The sequence below is a fragment of the Microcaecilia unicolor genome, chromosome 14 (genome assembly GCF_901765095.1).
Source record: "Microcaecilia unicolor chromosome 14, aMicUni1.1, whole genome shotgun sequence".
Classification (NCBI taxonomy): domain Eukaryota; kingdom Metazoa; phylum Chordata; class Amphibia; order Gymnophiona; family Siphonopidae; genus Microcaecilia; species Microcaecilia unicolor.
Window position 1 is genome coordinate 2,191,288 of NC_044044.1, and position 20,334 is coordinate 2,211,621.

General features: G+C 44.2%; 1 protein-coding gene across 2 annotated transcripts in view; it reads left to right on the forward strand.

Moving 5' to 3' along the window:
- The first annotated feature begins 17,467 nt into the window (after positions 1 to 17,467).
- LOC115457515 (mitochondrial fission 1 protein-like) overlaps positions 17,468 to 20,334 on the forward strand; it is a 56,834-nt gene continuing 53,967 nt past the window's right edge. Inside the window, exon 1 of one of the 2 annotated variants that reach the window (XM_030186962.1) lies at positions 17,468 to 17,567. In XM_030186962.1, the coding sequence (XP_030042822.1) occupies positions 17,523 to 17,567 (45 nt within the window). In that variant the 5' untranslated portion in view covers positions 17,468 to 17,522. Of the gene's footprint in view, positions 17,568 to 18,461; positions 18,556 to 20,334 lie in introns of those variants that run through there. The other variant, XM_030186963.1, reaches the window with a different exon arrangement.

Sequence of the window (20,334 nt, forward strand, 5' to 3'; positions counted from 1 at the left end):
TCAGGCAGCAGGCACCGAGCAGTGGAAGACGCTGAAGTTCCTCGAGGTAGGAGCAGGAGGACAAGCTGATGTGATAAATGTTTGGGAAGGGAGAGGAGAGATTCAAATAAAGGATCACAACAAAGTAAAGAACTGCATGGAGGGCAGGGGCTCAAAGAGGTGCTGCACATGGGGAGGGATGAGAGAGGTGAGAAATGGATGGGGGGGAGGGAGAGATGCATGGGGAGAGAGAGGAAGAAATGATGGATGTGGAGTGGGAGGGAGGGAGGGAGGGAGAGATGCAGAAGAGAGAGGGAGAGAGAGAGAGAGAGATAGAGAGAGAAATGTTGGACATAGAACGAAGTAGGAGAGAGGAAGAGATGCTGTATGGGGAAGAAGAAGGAAGAACGAGAGAGATGTTGGACCAAGGGCACAAGGAAGGGAGACAGTGAGAGTTATGTAGACAGAAGGAGAGAGGGAGGAAGAAAGAGAGTTGAACATGGGGGTGGATAAGAGGGTGAAATGTGGGGGTGACATGTGGGAGTAGGACAGGGGCAGAAAAAATGTTGTGCCCGTCCAATTTGGGCTCAGGCCCACCCAAAATTGGCTGGCTGGCTATGCCACTGGTCTGAACTCAATTTTAGGATCACAACAACACACTACCTATCTCAGACATCTTGCTTTGCACACTGCAGTCTGTAAGCCAGAAACAGAACATGAAGCTGATCTGCATGCAGAACTGATGATCTTCTCTAGCTCCACCATGGTACACACTGAAGCATTCAGCACAATTACACCATTATTTCACATGCTTTGTAATGTGTCAGTAAGGGCCTGGTAAGGTGTGGGAATCAGTCAAATTGCTATGCCTTGTATTCGTTTAGGTGTTAAAGGAATCCGCTTTATCATCTCAATTTTGTGAGTTCAATTCCCAAAGTGACTTTTGCTGAAATGAAAAAGTTGACCACAGGCATTTTATTTATTTATTTATTGCATTTGTATCCCACATTTTCCCACCTATTTGCAGGCTCAATGTGGCTTACAGAGTTTGGTTATGACATAGTCATTCCAAGATGTCAGATACAAGTAATAATGTTCAGAGAAGTAAGGGAAGAGAGAGGGAAAATGTTAGGCAGGATAGTTGAATAACTGGGTAGGTTGATGAGGTGGTTTAGTCTGGCTATGGGTTCTCTTTGTAGGCCTTGTTGAATAGGTGTGTCTTCAAAGATTTGCGGAAATTAATTATTTTGTCAATAGTTTTCAGGGCCTTAGGTAGTGCATTCCACAACTGTGTACTCATGTAAGAGAAGGTGGTAGCATGTATCAGCTTGTATTTTAGTCCTTTACAGCTGGGAAAGTGTAAATTGTGAAATTTGCGGGCTGATCTTCTAGCATTTCTGGGAGGCAGGTCCACGAGGTTTAGCATGTAGATTGGAGCGCCTGTGTTAATGGTTTTGTGTACAATCGTGCAGATTTTGAATGCAATGCGTTCCTTGAGTGGGAGCCAGTGAAGCTTCTCTCTTAGGGGTTTTGCACTTTCATATTTGGTTTTTCCAAATATGAGTCTGGCGGTGGTGTTCTGGGCTGTTTGGAGCTTTTTGATAGCCTGTTCTTTACAGACAGCGTACAATGCGTTGCAATAGTCCAGATGACTTATTACCATAGACTGTATCAGGGTACGGAAGATGTATCTCGGGAAGAAAGGTTTTACTCTTTTGAGTTTCCACATGGAGTGGAACATCTTTTTCGTCGTATTCTTCGCGTGGGTATCAAGTGTGAGGTGTTGATCAATGGTAACTCCAAGAATTTTCAGGTTTTGTGAGACGGGAAGTGAACAGTATGGTGTGGTTATGGTGGAGTAGTTGTTTGTGTTGTGTTGTGAGGTAAGTACAAGACATTGTGTCTTTTCTGTGTTGAGTTTTAGTTGGAATGCATCCGCCCAGGAGTGCATGATTTGGAGGCTATGGTTGATCTCGTTGGTGATTTCGTTTAGATCATGTTTGAATGGGATGTAAATCGTAACATCATCTGCGTATTTGTAGGGGTTGAGGTTCTGATTGACTAGAAGATTGGCCAAGGGTATCATCATTAGGTTGAAGAGAGTTGGTGAGAGGGGGGATCCTTGCGGGACTCCACATTCAGGTATCCATGGAGGTGATGTGTCCGCGTTCGTTGTTACTTGATATGATCTTGTGGTCAGGAATCCTTTAAGCCATTTGAGAACTGTACCTCCTACTCCGAAGTATTCTAGTATATGTAATAGTATTCCATGATCAACCATGTCGAAGGCGCTGGACATGTCGAATTGTAGGAGGAGTATGTTGTTACCAGTTGCAATTGTTTGTTTGAATTAATTCATTGCGGACACTAGTACAGTTTTGGTGCTGTGATTTGACCAAAATCCTGATTGAGACTCATGTAGAATTGAATGTTTATTTAGGTGTTCAGTGAGTTGTTTCGTCACTATGCCCTCCAAGAGTTTGGTTATGAGTGGAATAGATGCTACTGGGCGATAGTTGGTTATGTCCATTGTGCTTTTCTTAGCATCTTTTGGCAGCGAAGTAAGTAAGATGTTTCCTTTATCCATGGGAAAGAGGCCATTTTGAAGCCTGTGGTTTACATGATTCGTGAGGTATTTTTTTGAATTGTTTTAGAACACCCCCCACCCTTTAGAGCTTCAGTCTTTTCCTGAGATCCTTACAGTTTTCCTGAAGCTGCATTTTTATCTTCACAATGTTCAACAAGCAGCTGCTACTTTGGAATCCTAGCCTCAGGACATCATAATAACACTAGTAAAAAAGGCCCGTTTCTGACATGAATGAAACGGGCGCTAGCAAGGTTTTCCTCGGAGTGTGTATGTTTGAGAGAGTGTGTGTGAGAGTGACTGTGTGACAAAGAGAGAGTGAGACTGGGTGCGAGTGAGACTGGGTGTGAGTGTGTCTGTGAGAGAGAGAGTGTGTGTGTGAGAATGAGTGTGTGTGCCAGGGGTCCCCACCCCCTCCCTCCGAGTTTCAGGGTCCACCCCCCCTCCGAGTTTCAGGGTCCCTCCCTCCAAGTTTCAGGGTCCCCCCCTCCCTCCCTCCGAGTTTCAGAGTCACCCTCCCTCAGAGTTTCAGGGTCTCCCTCTCTCTGAGTTTCAGGGTCCCTCCCTCCCTCCCTCCAAGTTTCAGGGTCCCCTCCATCCATCCCTTCCTCCGAGTTTCAGGGTCCCACCCACCCAGTTCCAGGGTTCCCTCCCCTCCCTCCCTCCCACCCTACCACAGTGCTTCTCCTGTCCACCAGCTAAGTCCTGGCCTGACCCACAGCCAGCAGGAGCTCCCTCAAACTGTCTCACTCACACACATTGAGAGGCAACGGCGGGGCTGACGCAGCCATGGGCACTCAGCATGATAAAGTTCACCTCCCGGTTTTTTTCTCCGAGTATGCAGCTGTCAGATATTTCCGTGCGGCTTTCACCACCACACCGCCTTTCTTGTTTGCTGAGTTCTTCGCTCGCTCGGCCGCCAACCGCGAGACACAGAGAGGGTAGACAGTGCGCAGGCACGCTTACAACTATTTTCGTTGGTTGGTTGCCTTGCCTCTCACTGTTCCGCTCTTGACGTCATCACGTTTTGACGTGAGGGCATCAAACCCTTCACTTCAGCGAAGCCACGGAGTCAGCTTCAGAACGTTGGCGGTGGAAATTATTACAGTAAATAGTAACATAGTAGATGACGGCAGAAAAAGACCTGCATGGTCCATCCAGTCTGCCCAACAAGATAAACTCATTTGTGTTACTTTTTGTGTATATCTTACCTTGATTTGTATCTGTCATTTTCAGGGCACAAACCATAGAAGTCTGCCCAGCACTAGCCCGCCTCCCAACCATCAGCCCTGCTTCCCACCACCGGTTCTGCCACCCAATCTCGGCTAAGCTTCTGAGGATCCATTCCTTCTGAACAGGATTCCTTTATGTTTATCCCACGCATGTTTGAATTCTGTTATTGTTTTCATCTCCACCACCTCCCGCGGGAGGGCATTCCAAGCATCCACCACTCTCTCCATGAAAAAATACTTCTTGACATTTTTCTTGAGTCTGCCCCCCTTCAATCTCATTTCATGTCCTCTAGTTCTACCATCTTCCCATCTACGGAAAAGGTTTGTTTGCGGATTAATACCTTTCAAATATTTGAACGTCTGTATCATATCAGCCCTGTTTCTCCTTTCCTCCAGGGTATACATGTTCAGGTCAGCAAGTCTCTCCTCATACGTCTTGTAACGCAAATCCCATACCATTCTCATAGCTTTTCTTTTCACCGCTTCAATTCTTTTTACATCCTTAGCAAGATACAGCCTCCAAAACTGAACACAATACTCCAGGTGGGGCCTCACCAACGACTTGTACAGGGGCATCAACACCTCCTTTCTTCTGCTGGTCACACCTCTCTCTATACAGCCTAGCAACCTTCTAGCTATGACCACCGCCTTGTCACATTGTTTCGTTGCCTTCAGGTCCTCAGATACTATCACTCCAAGATCCCTCTCCCCGTCCGTACATATCAGACTCTCACCTCCTAACACATACGTCTCTTGTGGATTTCTACTCCCTATGTGCATCACTTTGCATTGAATTTTAATTGCCAAACCTTAGACCATTCTTCTAGCTTCTGCAGATCCTTTTTCATGTTTTCCACTCCCTCCTGGGTGTCCACTCTGTTACAAATCTTAGTATCATCCGCAAATAGGCAAACTTTACCTTCTAACCCTTTGGCAATGTCACTCACAAATATATTGAACAGAATCGGCCCCAGCACCGATCCCTGAGGCACTCCACTACTCACCTTTCCCTCATCCGAGCGAACTCCATTAACCACCACCCTCTGGCGTCTGTCCGTCAACCAGTTCCTAATCCAGTTCACCACTTTGGGTCCTATCTTCAGCCTGTCCAGTTTATTTAAGAGCCTCCTGTGGGGAGCCGTGTCAAAAGCTTTGCTGAAATCTAAGATTTTCTAGAGACCCCCCTGTTATTGGACCCACAGCCACACCACCTTTATGGACTTTATATCCAACTCGTGCATCAATAACCCTAATGTTATATTATTAGGTGATTTGAATCTACATTTGGAGGACTCCAAATCAGTTCATACCCAAGATTGTCTAGACCTCTTTGACATGTGTGACCTTATTCTACCTCCTCCACAACCCACTCATATTAAGGGTCACTCGCTAGATGTAATTTCATATAAAATTTCTGATGATCAAAATTTAATTATGTCTGATATTGCTTGGTCTCCCACACCATGGTCCGACCATTACAAAGCACACTTAACCTTAGAATGGCGAAAAAAGTATCAACCAAAATTACCAGACCTCAAAACAATTCTAACAAGAGGTAAGATCGACAATGATACTTTTTGGAAACGTATCTATGCCAACAATTGGTCAACACAACCCAATTCTGACTTCTTCCTCACACTCTGGGATGATAGATGCAAAACGATATTAGATGAAATTGCACCACTACACCCCCAAAAATTACATACTCGTAAACCCTCACCGTGGTTCAATGATTTTTTTAATAATATTTTTATTGTCAAGAGCAACACACAAGTATCAAAAACAGTCAAACTTCGTTATCGCCTTCACATTACAAAAGTTATAAGCAACATTTACAAAGTATGCACATAGTAAATTCCCTATTACATACTCATGGGCCACTAGAGCCCTCTACTTGTACAAGAAGACATGGAATCAGTCTCTATATCTCATTGTTCCCCTACACCACATCTCCTTTCCATTGCCATCACAAACTTTAATTATCTAACTACACACATCAAGCACCCATTCCTCTTGATTTTCTGTTTTGTTTTACCCTCCCCTTTCCCCCCCTCTCCCAATCCCCCTCCCTCCCATCCCCAACCTTGAGGTTGAAATACCAAGCTGGGTCCTTTTATTGTATTCAGCTCGTGGTGATCTGTGCTGCCACTAATCGTGTTATTCGCTCAAAGCTTTTTCCAGATCATACAGCCTTGTGGGGGCTTTGTCCATTCATACTCAAACTGGCCTCCCCCTTCCCATCCCGCCATCTGCCTCATACTTGCATACCACTTAGCAAGGGGCGGGGGGGGGGGGGGGGCATCCGCCCAATGTTGCAAGATGGTTTTCTTAGCCAGTACCAAGGCTAATAGCACAAATCGGCACTGAGGTATTGTTAGCCCCTGGCTAAGCAAATCGGAGTCTATGCCCATTAATAGAATTCTATAATTCCATTCTACAGGGTGCTCCACTGTTTCTTCCAAGTGTGTCAGTACCCCCGTCCAAAACATCTTGAGCACCCTACACTCTAGGAAGTGATGCACTATGGTACCCTTGTGGTTCACACATTTTTCACATTCCTCTGATTCCCATAGGCCCATTGCTTTTGCCCCTACATCTTGTAAGATACACCTGGTGCAAAACTTTAAGTTGGGTCTCATGGCAACTTACATTGGGGGTTATTGTATAAGCTAGGTCAAAACATCTCTGCACCTCCTTAGGCGAGACCTCCATTTCTTTTACTGAGCCCCATCTCTCTGCCAACAGTGTTGTGAATTTCGTAGACCTCCATGCTTTCCCCAAATAATACCAACGTGACAACTTATTGCCCTCTGCTGGCACTTGCTTAAACACTATATCCAGTGCATTAAAGGTCGGTAGTCATCTATCTGCGGTCCGCAGGGACCATATGTAGTGTCTAAGTTGCAAATATGAGAAAAACAAGCTCTTCGGTATGGTCCATTTCTCCTGACATTCTGCAAAGGAGAGAATCTGGGCTCCCCCGTCCACCACCAGTTTTCCCACGTATCTACAGCCCTTCTGGATCCACTCCCTAAAATGCGCGCCCCCTGCCCCCTCTGGAAAGCCTGGGTTATCCTGAACCTCCAAAAATGGAGATGGTCCTACCACTCCTCCCACTCTGCGGCGCCACCATTCCCACGCTATCCTTAATGGTTTCACAAGAAGGGAAAGCACAATCTGAGAGCCCTTACTCTGCAGTGAATTGAGAACCGAGTAAGAATGGGCAGCGCTCTCCCAGACTCCTGCTGGTGCAAAGACATAATGGCCAGAGTGTAATTCATGGATCCATCTGAGCAATGCCGCTACATTATAAAGCCTGAGATCAGGTAGATTGACTCCTCCCTCGCAACGTGGTCGGACTAACTTATTATATCCTATTCTGGCTCTTTTACCTCCCCATATAAAAGATGATATTACTCCCCTATAGGCCTCCTCATCTTTGCTACATACCCATAAAGGCATCATTTGTAGAGCGAATAGTATTTTAGGGAAAAGCACCATCTTGACAAGTGCCACCCGGCCCAAGAAGGACACCGGCAACTCCCTCCATTGCTGACATAAGTTTTTAATGGCCTCTAGCTTTTCGTGGACATTTTTCTTATACATAATTTTGAAATCTAAGTATAAGACCCCCAAATACTTCATGGGTCCCTGCGTCCAGGCCAACGGGAAATTGGGGCAGCTCTGGCAAGCGCAATTGTTGGATAACGCCATAGCCTTTGATTTGTCGAAGTTAATTCTCAAACCAGAAAAGGCTCCAAATTGCTGGATAATGTCTATCAGGACAGGGATCCCCCTCGACGCCTCCCCCAGGATTATTAACATATCATCTGCGAAGAGGTTAATTCTGTATTCCTCTTGCCCAATTCTAATTCCCTTTACTTCCCCAGATTGCCTGATCTTGCACGCCAGCGGCTCCAGCACCAGCACGAATAGCATGGGCGACAAAGGGCACCCCTGTCTCGTCCCTCTCTTTAACGTAAAAGACGGAGTTAGCAAGTTGTTGAGCAGAATTTGCGCTGTGGGGTACCGGTATAGGGCATGAATCCTGCGGAGAAACTCTCCAAATATACCCATCTGTGGTAAATCCAAAACAAATGTTCCCACAAGATTTTGTCAAATGCTTTCTCCGCGTCGAGACTAATAATGATGTTATCTCCTGGCTTATTTCCCTTTGCCTGGATTGCGCTGAGTGCTCTGAGAATATTAGAGGAAGCGTACCTGCCTGGCACAAAGCCCGACTGGTCTGCGTGTACTAAGACTGGCAAAACTTTTTCCCAATCTGGTGGCCATAATGCTGGCGAACAGTTTTATGTCCTGATTTAATAGGGAGATAGGGCGGTAGGAGCCCAAGAGCTCCCGATCTCTACCCGGCTTAGGCAATACTATTATGGTGGCGTGTGTGAGTGTTCCTGTATGCTGCCCCTCTGTGCACAATGCTGCACAAAGTTAGCTAAATGGCCCTGCTATCCTCCCTCCTAAGATGTTATAAAATTCAGGTCCCAACCCATCAGGTCCCAGGGCTTTCGCAAGCTTAAGTCTCTTTATTGCCGCTTGAATTTCAGGCCCCTGTACTGGCAGATTCAATACCTCTCACTGCTCTTGCGTCAGGGAGGGGAGCTCGAGTCCTTGAAAAAACATCTCCCGTTTGTGCCCATCGCAACTTCCCGCATCATATAGGGTTTTGTAGAAATCCACAAACGCTTTTTGTATCTCCTCTTCCCTAGCCAGCAACTGCCCCCCTGATGATTTAATTTGGGTTACTAGTTGTTTCGCCGCTCTATTACGTACCAATGTTGCCAGTAGGCTGCCCGTTTTATTTTCCCATCTGTGTAATTTATATTTGTACAACTGGATATCCAGAATCTTATTCGACCACAACATCACTATGTATTTGTTTCATCACCGGAGTTGGCTAACGCCTACACGGTACTATGTAAGTCACATTGAGCCTGCAAAAAGGTGGGAAAATGTGGGATACAAATGCAACAAATAAAATACATAAAAAAAATAATATCTTTGAAGGTGTGACTCATGGATGAAAACCGAAATGTACATACTATGTCTGGATTTTTCTTGGATTTTGTGCCAGTTTTCAATAATTCTTCTTTTGTCCTAGTATTGGCTTTGTTAAAGCCTTGTAATATGCATTCGTTAGGGCACCCACGTTGTCTAAATCTACTTGATAATTCTTTGGAATGTTTGTGAAAATCATCTGTATTGGCACACACTCTTTTAAGCCTAAGGTTATCAATAAAATAAAATAAAACACGGAAAAGAAAATAAGATGATACCTTTTTTATTGGACATAACTTAATACATTTCTTGATTAGCTTTCGAAGGTTGCCCTTCTTCGTCAGATCGGAAATAAGCAAATGTGCTAGCTGACAGTGTATATAAGTGAAAACATTCAAGCATTACTATGACAGTCTGACAGGGTGGGAGCATGGAGGTGGGTAGGAGGTATGCATGGGGACATCAAAGCATATCATTGATATTCTAACAGGATGGGTGTGGATAGGTGAGGGGTGGGGTGATCAACAGAGAAATACAGCTTTATGGTTTATAATGGGCTAGGAACCCCAGATCCTTGTTAAGTCCTTTCTGTTGGGTGTTAAAATATTCAATCATTCTGACTTCAAAGGTCTTACGTTCTTGTATGGTTTTAAAGTTATCTTTCAGGATTCTCACTGTGAAGTCACTGGTACAGTGTCCTGGTCCTGTAAAATGCTGACCAACAGAGGTGGGAGCCCTACTGGCACCAGTATTGTTCATGTGATGTCTATGTAAATTGAATCTTGTCTTAAGCATCTGGCCTGTTTCTCCAATATAGCATCCTTTGTTACATTTTTTACACTGAATGATATATACCACATTGGAAGATGAGCAAGTGAAAGATTCCTTTATGTTGACTATCTTTCCTTTGTGGATGACTGTGGGGTCCTGTGAAATATTTTGGCAGTTTGCAACTGGAAAAATTACAGGGAAGTGTGCCCTTCTGTTCCTTTTTAGTCTGTGATGGAAGTTTACTTCTGATTAGCTTGTGTTTTAAGTTGGGTGGCTGTCGGAAGGCCAGTACTGGTGGGGATGGGAATATCTCTTTCAGTAATTCATCCTCCTGGAGTATAGGTTGTAGATCTCTTATGATTTTCCTCAGTTTTTCCAGCTCTGGATTGTATGTCACTACAAGGGGATTCTGTCTGTGGATTTTTTCTCCTTGTACTGTAGCAGATTCTCCCTGGGTGTTTTGAGGGAGGAGGCAATATTCTTGGAGATTATTTTGGGGTTGTAGCCTTTCTGTTTGAAGGATGCAGTCAGGCTTTTAAGGTGTCTGTCTCTGACCCCTGGGTCAGAGCAGATACGGTGGTATCTTGTGGCTTGGCTGTAAATGATGGATCTTTTTGTATGTGAAGGATGGAAGCTGGAGTTGTGGAGGTAGCTGCATGTGTCTGTGGGTTTCTTGTATATAGATGTTTGTATACAGCCATCACTGATTGAGACCGTGGTGTCCAAAAAATTGACTTTTTCTGGGGAGTAGTCAATTTTGAATCTGATTGTAGGATGGTATGTATTGAAGGCAGAATAAAATTGTTTCAGAGTTTCTTCACCCTCCGTCCAAATCATAAAATGTCATCGATGTACCGGTAGTATTTTAGAGGTTTGGTCTGGTGTGTATTCAGAAATGTCTCTTCCAGCTCAGCCATAAAAAGGTTTGCATATTGGGGTGCTGTCCTGGTGCCCATCGCAGTGCCCATTATTGGAGATAGATATCATTGTTAAAGCAGAAGTAGTTGTGAGTTAAAATGAATTTTATTAATTTTGTAATAGTTTCTGGTGAGTATTGATGGTCCAGTGTGGATTTTTTTAGGAGTCTTCCACATGCAGCTATGTCATCCGCATGTGGAATGTTGCTGTATAGTGATTCTACATCCATCGTGACCAGAAGGGTGTTAGGTGGTAGTTGCTTGATATTTTTTCAATTTATTCAGAAAGTCTGTGGTGTCTTGTATAAAGCTGTTAGTTTTGTGTACGAGAGGTTTCAGAATTCCCTCTATGAATCCAGATATTTCTTCCGTGAGTGTGCCAATACCTGATATGATTGGTCTGCCAGGGTTTCCCGGTTTGTGGATCTTGGGTAGCATGTAGAATGTGCCCACAGAAGGCTGGTTTGGTATGAGTTTCTTCAGGTGAGGTTGCGCTTGTGTAGGAAATGTTTTGATAAGGTCTTTCAGCTGTTTTGTGTAATCCTGTGTGGGGTCCTCAGTTAGTTTCCTGTAGTATTTATTGTCTGAGAGCTGTCTGTGCCCCTCTTCAATGTATTTTTGTATGTCCATAATTACCACTGCGCCTCCTTTGTCTGCGGGTTTGATGATAATGCGTTCGATAGTTTGTAGGGTTCTTATGGCCGCTCTTTCTGGTGGGGTAAGATTGTACAGGATTCTCTTTTGTTTGTTGGAAAGTTGGGATTTCACCCTATGTCTGAAACTTTCTATGTAATTATCCAGCTTGTAGTTTTGTCCCTCCTGTGGGGTGAAATAAGTGTTCTTTTGTTTAAGACTGTATTCCGGTCTGTTTGTGTCCCTTTATTATAGAAATGTGTTTTAAGGCGCATTTTTCTAAAGAATTCTTCTAGGTCTGAATATAGTTGGATTTCATCTAGTTTACTGGATGGGCTAAATGAGAGCCCTTTGGAGAGCACAGAGACCTCATGCTGTGATAATTGATGGTTTGAAAGGTTTATTATCCCCATTTGGTTTGCATCTGTAAAGGTGTGATCAGTATTCCCTGGTTTGTTTGGGCTCTGATTTTCACATGCCTCAGATGTGTCTCCAAGGTGTCTGGGGATGTTGGTTCTGCAGAGCTGTAGCTATTCAAGGATAAGCAGTTTCTCTCTCTTTGATTTTGCAGGAGAGAATATAGCTTTATTTCTTTTTTTTGCGGATAGCAATGTATTGTTTTTCTCCTTTGATGTTATGTAGGTCCTCTTTAAGTTGGTTCACAAGGTGTGGATGTAATTCCTCCATGTTCCTCATGATTACATCTCTTTGGGTTTGTATTATTCTTTTTTTCTTGTAGAGTTGATGTGTAAGTTCATTTCTTAGTTTCTGACTAGTGCGTTTGCAGAGTTTCTCTGCATAGTCAGAATTGTAAGTAGTAGCCAAAGGATTTTTGATCCTCAGTCCTTTGGGAATGATGTCATTCTTCATGCAGATTGTCAGAAAGTAAAGATGACTGTTCACTTTTGTTTCTTTTTCCAAAAGTTTGTTCATTTGCTTTTTCATGCGGCTGTATGCGGTATCTTCCATCTTAAGCAGAGGAGTGTGGTAGCCGTGTTAGTCCACTCTCAAGGTTATCAATAGAAATCAAACAAAATAAACATGGAAAAGAAATAAGATGATACCTTTTTTTATTGGACATAACTTAATACATTTCTTGATTAGCTTTCGAAGGTTGCCCTTCTTCGTCAGATCGGAAATAAGCAAATGTGATAGCTGACAGTGTATATAAGTGAAAACATTCAAGCATTACTATGACAGTCTGACAGGGGGGGAGGATGGGGGTGGGTCGGAGGTATGCATGGGGACATCAAAGCATATCATTGATATTCTAACAGGATGGGTGTGGATAGGTGAGGGGTGGGGTGATCAACAGAGAAATACAGCTTTATGTCGTTATAATGGGCTAGGAACCAGATCCTTGTTAAGTCCTTTCTGTTGGGTGTTAAAATATTCAATCATTCTGACTTCAAAGGTCTTACGTTCTTGTATGGTTTTAAAGTTACCGTTCAGGATTCTCACTGTGAAGTCACTGGTACAGTGTCCTGGTCCTGTAAAATGCTGACCAACAGGGGTGGGAGCCCTACTGGCATCATGTGATGGCTATGTAAATTGAATCTTGTCTTAAGCATCTGACCTGTTTCTCCAATATAGCATCCTTCATTACATTTTTTACACTGAATGATATATACCACATTGGAAGATGAGCAAGTGAAAGATTCCTTTATGTTGACTATCTTTCCTTTGTGGATGACTGTGGGGTCCTGTGAAATATTTTGGCATAGTTTGCAACTGGATAAATTACAGGGAAATTACTTCACAGTGAGAATCCTGAAAGGTAACTTTAAAACCATACAAGAACGTAAGACCTTTGAAGTCAGAATGATTGAATATTTTAACACCCAACAGAAAGGACTTAACAAGGATCTGGGGTTCCTAGCCCATTATAAACCATAAAGTTGTATTTCTCTGTTGATCACCCCACCCCTCACCTATCCACACCCATCCTGTTAGAATATCAATGATATGCTTTGATGTCCCCATGCATACCTCCTACCCACCCCCATCCTCCCACCCTGTCAGACTGTCATAGTAATGCTTGAATGTTTTAAGCCTAAGAAACTGGCAAGTTGTTTATTAAGGCTCAATTGTGATAGCTAGAATAATGTAGGTACCGATTCTTGTCTGTAGGCTTCCTGTATGGAGATATTGACAGCCAATATTTGTCTTTGTTCACCATAATGTCCAAAAATGGAATGTTTTCCATATCAAACTGCATTTTAAATTTGAGATTGGAATCACGGGTATTGATCCATCTGAAGAATAGATGTAGTGAGTCAATGTCACCCTTCCATAAGATAAAAATATCGTCGATATAACTCTTGTACATCCGAATTTGGTGTTTGTATGGATGATTGGATAAGTGTGTTTTTTCAAAATTTGCCATATAGAGGTTCGCTATATTGGGGGCCATGGACGCCCCCATAACTGTGCCTTTGGTTTGTCGATAAAAAGGTCCATCAAAATAAAAATAATTTTTGGTGAGGGCCAGGGTGGCCAAAGTCAAAACGAGTCTATTGGGGATCCGTATATCGGTCTGTCTGTTGCGCAGTTTCTTCAATAACAATCAGTGCCTCAAGCTGGGGTATGTTGGTGTATAGAGATTCAACATCGAGTGTGACTAAAAGTAGACCCTCCAGGTCACCATCATGTTCTTCTAACATAGTGATGAAGTGAGAGGAGTCATCCACATAGGATTGAATTCTGGAGATATGAGGCCTCAAACAGTAGTCAGTAAAGATAGATAGAGGTTCAAGCACTGAACCATTAGCTGAGATAATGGGCCTTCCAGGGGGGTTCGTCATAGACTTGTGGATCTTTGGTAAAATATATATGGTAGGAATGATTGGGTGTTCTGTTACCAAAAATTGTTTCTCTTTAGATGTTAAGTAACCCATTTTGTGAGCATGTTCAACGATTTCTATAATTTCATTTTTCAAAGTTTCAGTTGGGTCACATGAAAGGGGCACATAAAAAGTAGTGTCACTGAGTTGTCTCATCACTTCTTCGATATACGATGTGCGATCCATAACGACGATGCCCCCGCCCTTATCAGCTGGTTTGGTGACAATATCCGTGTTAAATGATAGAGAACGTAGGGCTGAATTTTCAGCCTTCGTAAGGTTGTAGAACGGGCGTCTTTTCTTACTATTTTCATGATTTGTAATGTCCCTGAGTACAACTTCATGAAAAGCCTTAATAATAGGGTCAGTGGGGCCCGGAGGAATCCATTTAGAATTCCTTTTAACAAGGGACATGTCAACATGAGGATGATCAGTGGTTGAGAAAAATTGTTTAATCTGTAATTTCCTTTGAAATTTGTAAAGATCTATGCGGGTTTGAAAAGCATCATAGTTAGAGGTGGGGGAAAAGGAGAGGCCTTTCCGTAATACCTTTATTTCTGCTTCTTTGAGGATATATTGGGATAAGTTGAAGATAAGCACATAATCTACCATTCTTGGTAGGTCCTTCTCTGTCCTCCTCCTCTGCCTCTGCAAAGGATGTGAGGGGAAGAACAATGTGATAAAGGACGTGTCAGCCAGCTGTTCTCTGGAGATTCCTGTCTGCTCTGAGCCTCTCTTTCCTGGTTCTCTCTCCTCTCCTTTGTAAGGGAAGCTGTGTCAGCTGGAGCTGACATTCACAGAGAACTAGAAAGCGAAAATGAATCTGCAGCTCAGAGCCAGCTCTATTCTTTTTTTCTATCATATTTTGGCATTCCCATAGCAGTAAAACAAAACCCCTCCAAGCTTGTCACATGTTGACATCCCCCCTCCCAGCTAGAGGAGAACTGCTCCTGTCAGAAATGTAATTACATCTATTTGTATTTTTGTGCTAGACCGTTGTATGAATCACTTTGTTTTGCTTTTACTGCCTGGATCTTTGGTATGCAGAGCACACTGATTAGAAGAGGCCTGGGGCTGCTTTGGGTGGATGCTTTCTTTGCAGCTTTACTCTAAAAACAAACAAAAAAAAGGCTACTTGCTTTCCTATGCACGTGTAGGAAGTCAATCTGTAGAATGCACAGAGCAGCCGGCTTAGGTGCCATGCTCAGACTGGCTTCCCTCCAAGCAAATAAGCTAACAGTAAGCTGCTCATTTGTATGCAATTTATTTATTTTTATTTTTGTTACATTTGTACCCTGCGCAGGCTCAATGTGGCTTACATGGGGCAATGGAGGGTTAAGTGACTTGCCCAGAGTCACAAGGAGCTGCCTGTGCCTGAATTGGGAATTGAACTCAGTTCCTCAGTTCCCCAGGACCAAAGCCCACCACCCTAACCACTAGGCCACTCCTCTGAGCCTTCATGCATGCCTGGCTTTTTCAAAATCGCCAAGCAGCCACCGGGATCGGTAAGGGTTGGGCTTTTAGTGCATCTGAGCCCCTAGGTGAAAAAAAAAATGTAAATACCAATACGCGGCTAGGGTGCCCCAATAACCAGCCCCTCCAAATACTACTACTACTTAACATTTCTAGAGCGCTACTAGGGTTACGCAGCGCTGTACAGTTTAACAAAGAAGGCCAGTCCCTGCTCGAAGGAGCTTACAATCTAAAGGACGTAATGTCAAGTTGGGGCAGTCAAGATTTCCTGAATAGAGGTAAAGTGGTTAGGTGCCGAAGGCGACATTGAAGAGGTGGGCTTTGAGCAAGTGTAGGAGTGGACAACTGAACACTGGACACAGCCTGCAGCCATCACTAGACTGGCAGGACGACCTCAAGCTCTGTGCAGACTACTTATAGACTTTGCTCTGTGCATACAACTTATGGACTTTGCCTTCTTTGGGGCATACTCTATACTTGAATGTTTACTGAACACTTGCATCTTCTTGTATTGTGTGCCTTAACCACAAACTGTCAGCTCCTGCTAGCTAGATTGATAACTGTTTGAGACAGGATGCAGGTGCATTAGATAAACAGCTTGTAACATTTAGTTGCCAAGGCTTGCACATAGAATTCAGCCTGACGTAGACGCCACATGAATAGATAGCCTGTGAGGGTGTTGCCACCCCCATCCTGCGTCTCTGAGCCTAACGAGTCTTATCTCCTCTGTGAAAGAAGCATTGTATGATTATGTGTGTGTGTGCAAACAGGATGATAAGTTTCGTTTTCTTTGCCAGTATTATTTCAGTATTATGACGTGTATATGTACTGTGAGAACTACAAGAACTACAAATGTTTACTGCACATGTCATACTGTGACGTACAAGGGGCCTAATGCGCAGGCCCAGCAGGGAGGTATAAATGTGAGTGTCAGGTGATTTCTGACACACAGTATCCTGAGACTGAACTCAGTACTGTTCATTGCTAGCAATAAAGCTGCCTTGTTTTCGGAACCATTTGCCTCTTGTCTCCTGATTTACTTAGCCGAAGATTCTGTTACACAAGGATTTGAATATGGGCAGCAGGGAGGGGGCCTGGCGTATGGGCTCAGGGAGTTTATTCCAAGCATGGGGTGAGGCGAGGCAGAAAGGGCGGAGCCTGGAGTTGGCGGTGGTGGAGAAGGGTACTGAGAGGAGGGATTTGTCTTGAGAGCGGAGGTTACGGGTAGGAACGTAAGGGGAGAGGAGGGTAGAGAGGTAAGGAGGGGCTGCAGACTGAGTACATTTGTAGGTTAGTAGGAGAAGCTTGAACTGTATGCGGTACCTGATCGGAAGCCAGTGAAGTGACTTGAGGAGAGCGGTGATATGAGTATATCGGTCCAGGCGGAAGATAAGACGTGCAGCCGAGTTCTGAACAGACTGAAGGGGGGATAAATGGCTAAGTGGGAGGCCAGTGAGGAGTAGGTTGCAGTAGTCAAGGTGAGAGGTAATGAGTCAGTGTAGTTCTGGTGGTGTGCTCAGAGAGGAAAGGGCGAATTTTGCTAATGTTATAGAGGAAGAAGCGACAGGTCTTGGCTATCTGCTGGATATGCGCAGAGAAGGAGAGGGAGGAGTCGAAGATGACTGAGGTTGCGGACAGATGAGGGTGACACAATGATTAAGATTTAGGACAAATTACTGCTCTGACAGATGAGAGGTTATTCCGTTGTGATAGTTCCTCTGTGTACATCTGTATGCTGCACAAGTCGGCGTGTTTCTAAGTATAACGGAAATGAAATACCTATGAACACCGTGGATTACTTTCTTTTGAGTGTACCATTATGGCGGCTGGCTGTTGCGAGAAGCCGACTTCAGTTTCGTTACGTCATGCCGTTATGTTTGTCCAAGGTTTACCGATAATTTCCTTGCTTTCTCCAACCTCCTTGGCAACAGTCTTTGCAGGCAGGAAGAGTAGGCAGTGCAGACGTCACGCGCTGCGTGTGCTTTTGGCAAACATCTTTGTTTTGGCCTGGCTCGCGTGGGCTCCTGGGAGGAGGTGGTGGCGCTTCAGAAGGGGTGGGGCAGGGGGGCAGAAGATGGAGGCAATGCTGAGCGAGGTGGTGGCCGTGGAGGATCTCCTGGTAAAAAGCCTGATAGGTTGTGCGGTAGTGGCGTTGTTTTTGTGGGGAAGAAGAGCTTTCAGAGTCGCATTTCCTCGTCACACCCGCACTGGGCTCACTGACGCATCAGGATCTTCACCCATGTTCCAGCCCGTTCCTCCTCTACTTGAACCTTACAGCCGCTTGTTCGTCAGAGAGCGACTGTACCGGACCTCTAGTGCATTCTTCCTAAATTTGGGCATGTGTGGTTTTTGGTTCCTATAGAAGCAGAAATTAAAAGTAACTAAGATAGGACCGACTGAACCTGTCCATACAGACATGGAGCTAGTATAATTCTGTACAGTACATGATCTTTGATTTACACACAATCGTCTCCTAGTATTATCGACTGTTAGTCTTGGTCCGTAGGTCCGATTTTTGGAGTTTTGTACAGTAGTTAGAGCAGTAACTTTAACTTTTGCAGTAAATATTTTGGTACATGCGTTTTTAACTGATTATTTCCCCCCATTCCATAAAGGATTGTGACCAATAGGAGGAGGTGGTGGTTTAGAGACAGATACTTTCAGAAGCTGTGTTGCAGACGTGGTTCTAGGAGCCATCCTTTCATAGTTTAGTTTATAGTGATTTTTAGTCTTTGCAACCGAATAGATGTCAGAATTATACAGAAGGGCAAGAAGTATCAGCCTGCATAGGCACCAGTCTGGGGGTGTGCAGACACCCCAATATTATTTGCTAGGTTAACAGAAGTCCCTTTTTCAACCATCTGCGCTCCCGATTTTAGCATTGGGGGCAGAGGTGACTTAGTGTGCGTATCTTTGCCTGCTTTCTCTTTTGCCATTTTCCACCACTACTGACGTCAGCTGGCTGTCCCCTCAACTTCCTTTTACGGCTTCTGGCTCTTTCTATGTTGCCTCTGCTGGCAGCACAGAAATAAGAGTTGCTTACCTGTTGTTCTCCATGGACAGAAGATCTTGTAGTCACACAGATGAAGACTACCGAGCTTGCACAGGTAACAGTTAAAAACTATAACATTTTGTTAGCAGTCCAAATGTAATAAGAGTAAAGGCCTGGTACCTTTGTATGGAGGCAGAGGCAAGTTCAGATGGCAAAATCAAGTATTGACTGTCCAAACTGGAATCAACAAGCAATGGATTTTTCCAGACAGTAGTGTTTCAAAAGCGTGTGTATAGAGAACTGCCATAGCTCTTATGTTTATGAGCTGTGACATGAGGAATAGTTTGGGATCTTAAAGAGTACATTGTGTTTAACAGAAATGGCTGCAACTGGCCATATATCTCAATAAGGTGTGCTTGGACGCTGGCTGATGATGACCAAAGCCGAAGAAGCAGTGAGAAAGGAGTAGCTGAGAAGTTCTGTTTGGATAGGCTGTACGTTGTAAATATATAGAAAGTAGTGCTCTGGTACAGTGTGTAATCGTTTGTTTGGTGAGGGAGTGGATGAAAAATGGTTAGTAAAATAGATTGGTTGATGTGGTAAGGTGACCCAATTTTTGGCAGGAATGTAGGATGAGGTCGTAGTGTGGCCTTATCATGTACTGGCTGAGTATATGGGGGGCATCGTAAACTAGAGCTCGAAGTTCTCCAATACAACGGGCAGAGGTAATTGAGATGAGGAATATTGTCTTTCAAGTAATAAACTTTAAATTTGTAGATTGCAAAGGTTCAAGTGGAGGCTCCATAAGGGTTTCAAACACAAGGTTAAGATCCCAAGGTTGCAGGGGTGGCTTTAAATTGATCAGTCCTCTCATAAAGCGCTTTGTAATAAGATGTCTAATGGTGGTATTATCAATAGAATCATAGAATACAGACAGTGCAGCCATCTGTACCTTAAGAGAAGAACATGCTAGGCCACAATCTGAAAGATGGAGAAAATAATCTAAAAGTGTAGAAATAGGACAAGAAACTGGATCTAGACCTTGTGATTTACACCACGTAATAAAACGGTACCACTTGGTCGTATATGAATGACATAATGACTCATTTCTGGAGGCTATTAAAACTTTCCATTATGTTCTGTCCCACTATTCCAGGACAAGTGGGTAGTTAAGTCCATCGACCAGCAGGTGGCGATAGAAAATCCAGAACTGAGCACTACTACCTAGCCACGTGCTAGCCACCCAGTTCCTCAGTATCTTCTATCTCCAGCAAGTGGATGAACACACTTCGTTTCTCTCTGTGTTCCAGTTGGTTTCTCCTGGTCCGGTTGGGTACTGGTTCCTAGTTGAGTCACACCTGAGGAAATGCAGACATACCTGGTGGTGCTGGGTTCCTGTCTTGCTCCGGCCTGGAGGCTTTCTTCCCTTTATTTCCCTCCTGAGCTTCTCTTGTGGTAGTGTCTGTGCAGCTACCAACAAAAAAAAAAAAGAGAGAGAGAGCCACGTTTCTTCTGGCTGTATCAGAATGGCTCCAGTCCAGCGGTGTCGATTCTGGCTGGGGAGGTGGAGGTTGGCGAGTTCGAGGGGTGCACACCCTGTTGCAGAATCCAGGTGGTGAGTTGTGGATCTGTTTGCCGGCCAGGGTAACAGTCGCACAGTTCCCGCGGTGCGCTTTTTTTTCTATTAAACACTAGCGCCAAAGTAAAAAAAATAAGAAGAGGGAGCAAGTTAGCGGGCTTGCAGTGCGCTCTTGCGAGTCGGGCCTCTGACTGGGTGTTTTTTGGCGCGGCGGCATGTCGGTCCCTGCTGAGGTGGTGAAGCGCTGCTCCTCCTGTGGGGGTAGACGCTCCTCCGGCCGCTGCATGGTGTGTAGACCGGTGTCCTCAAGTGGAG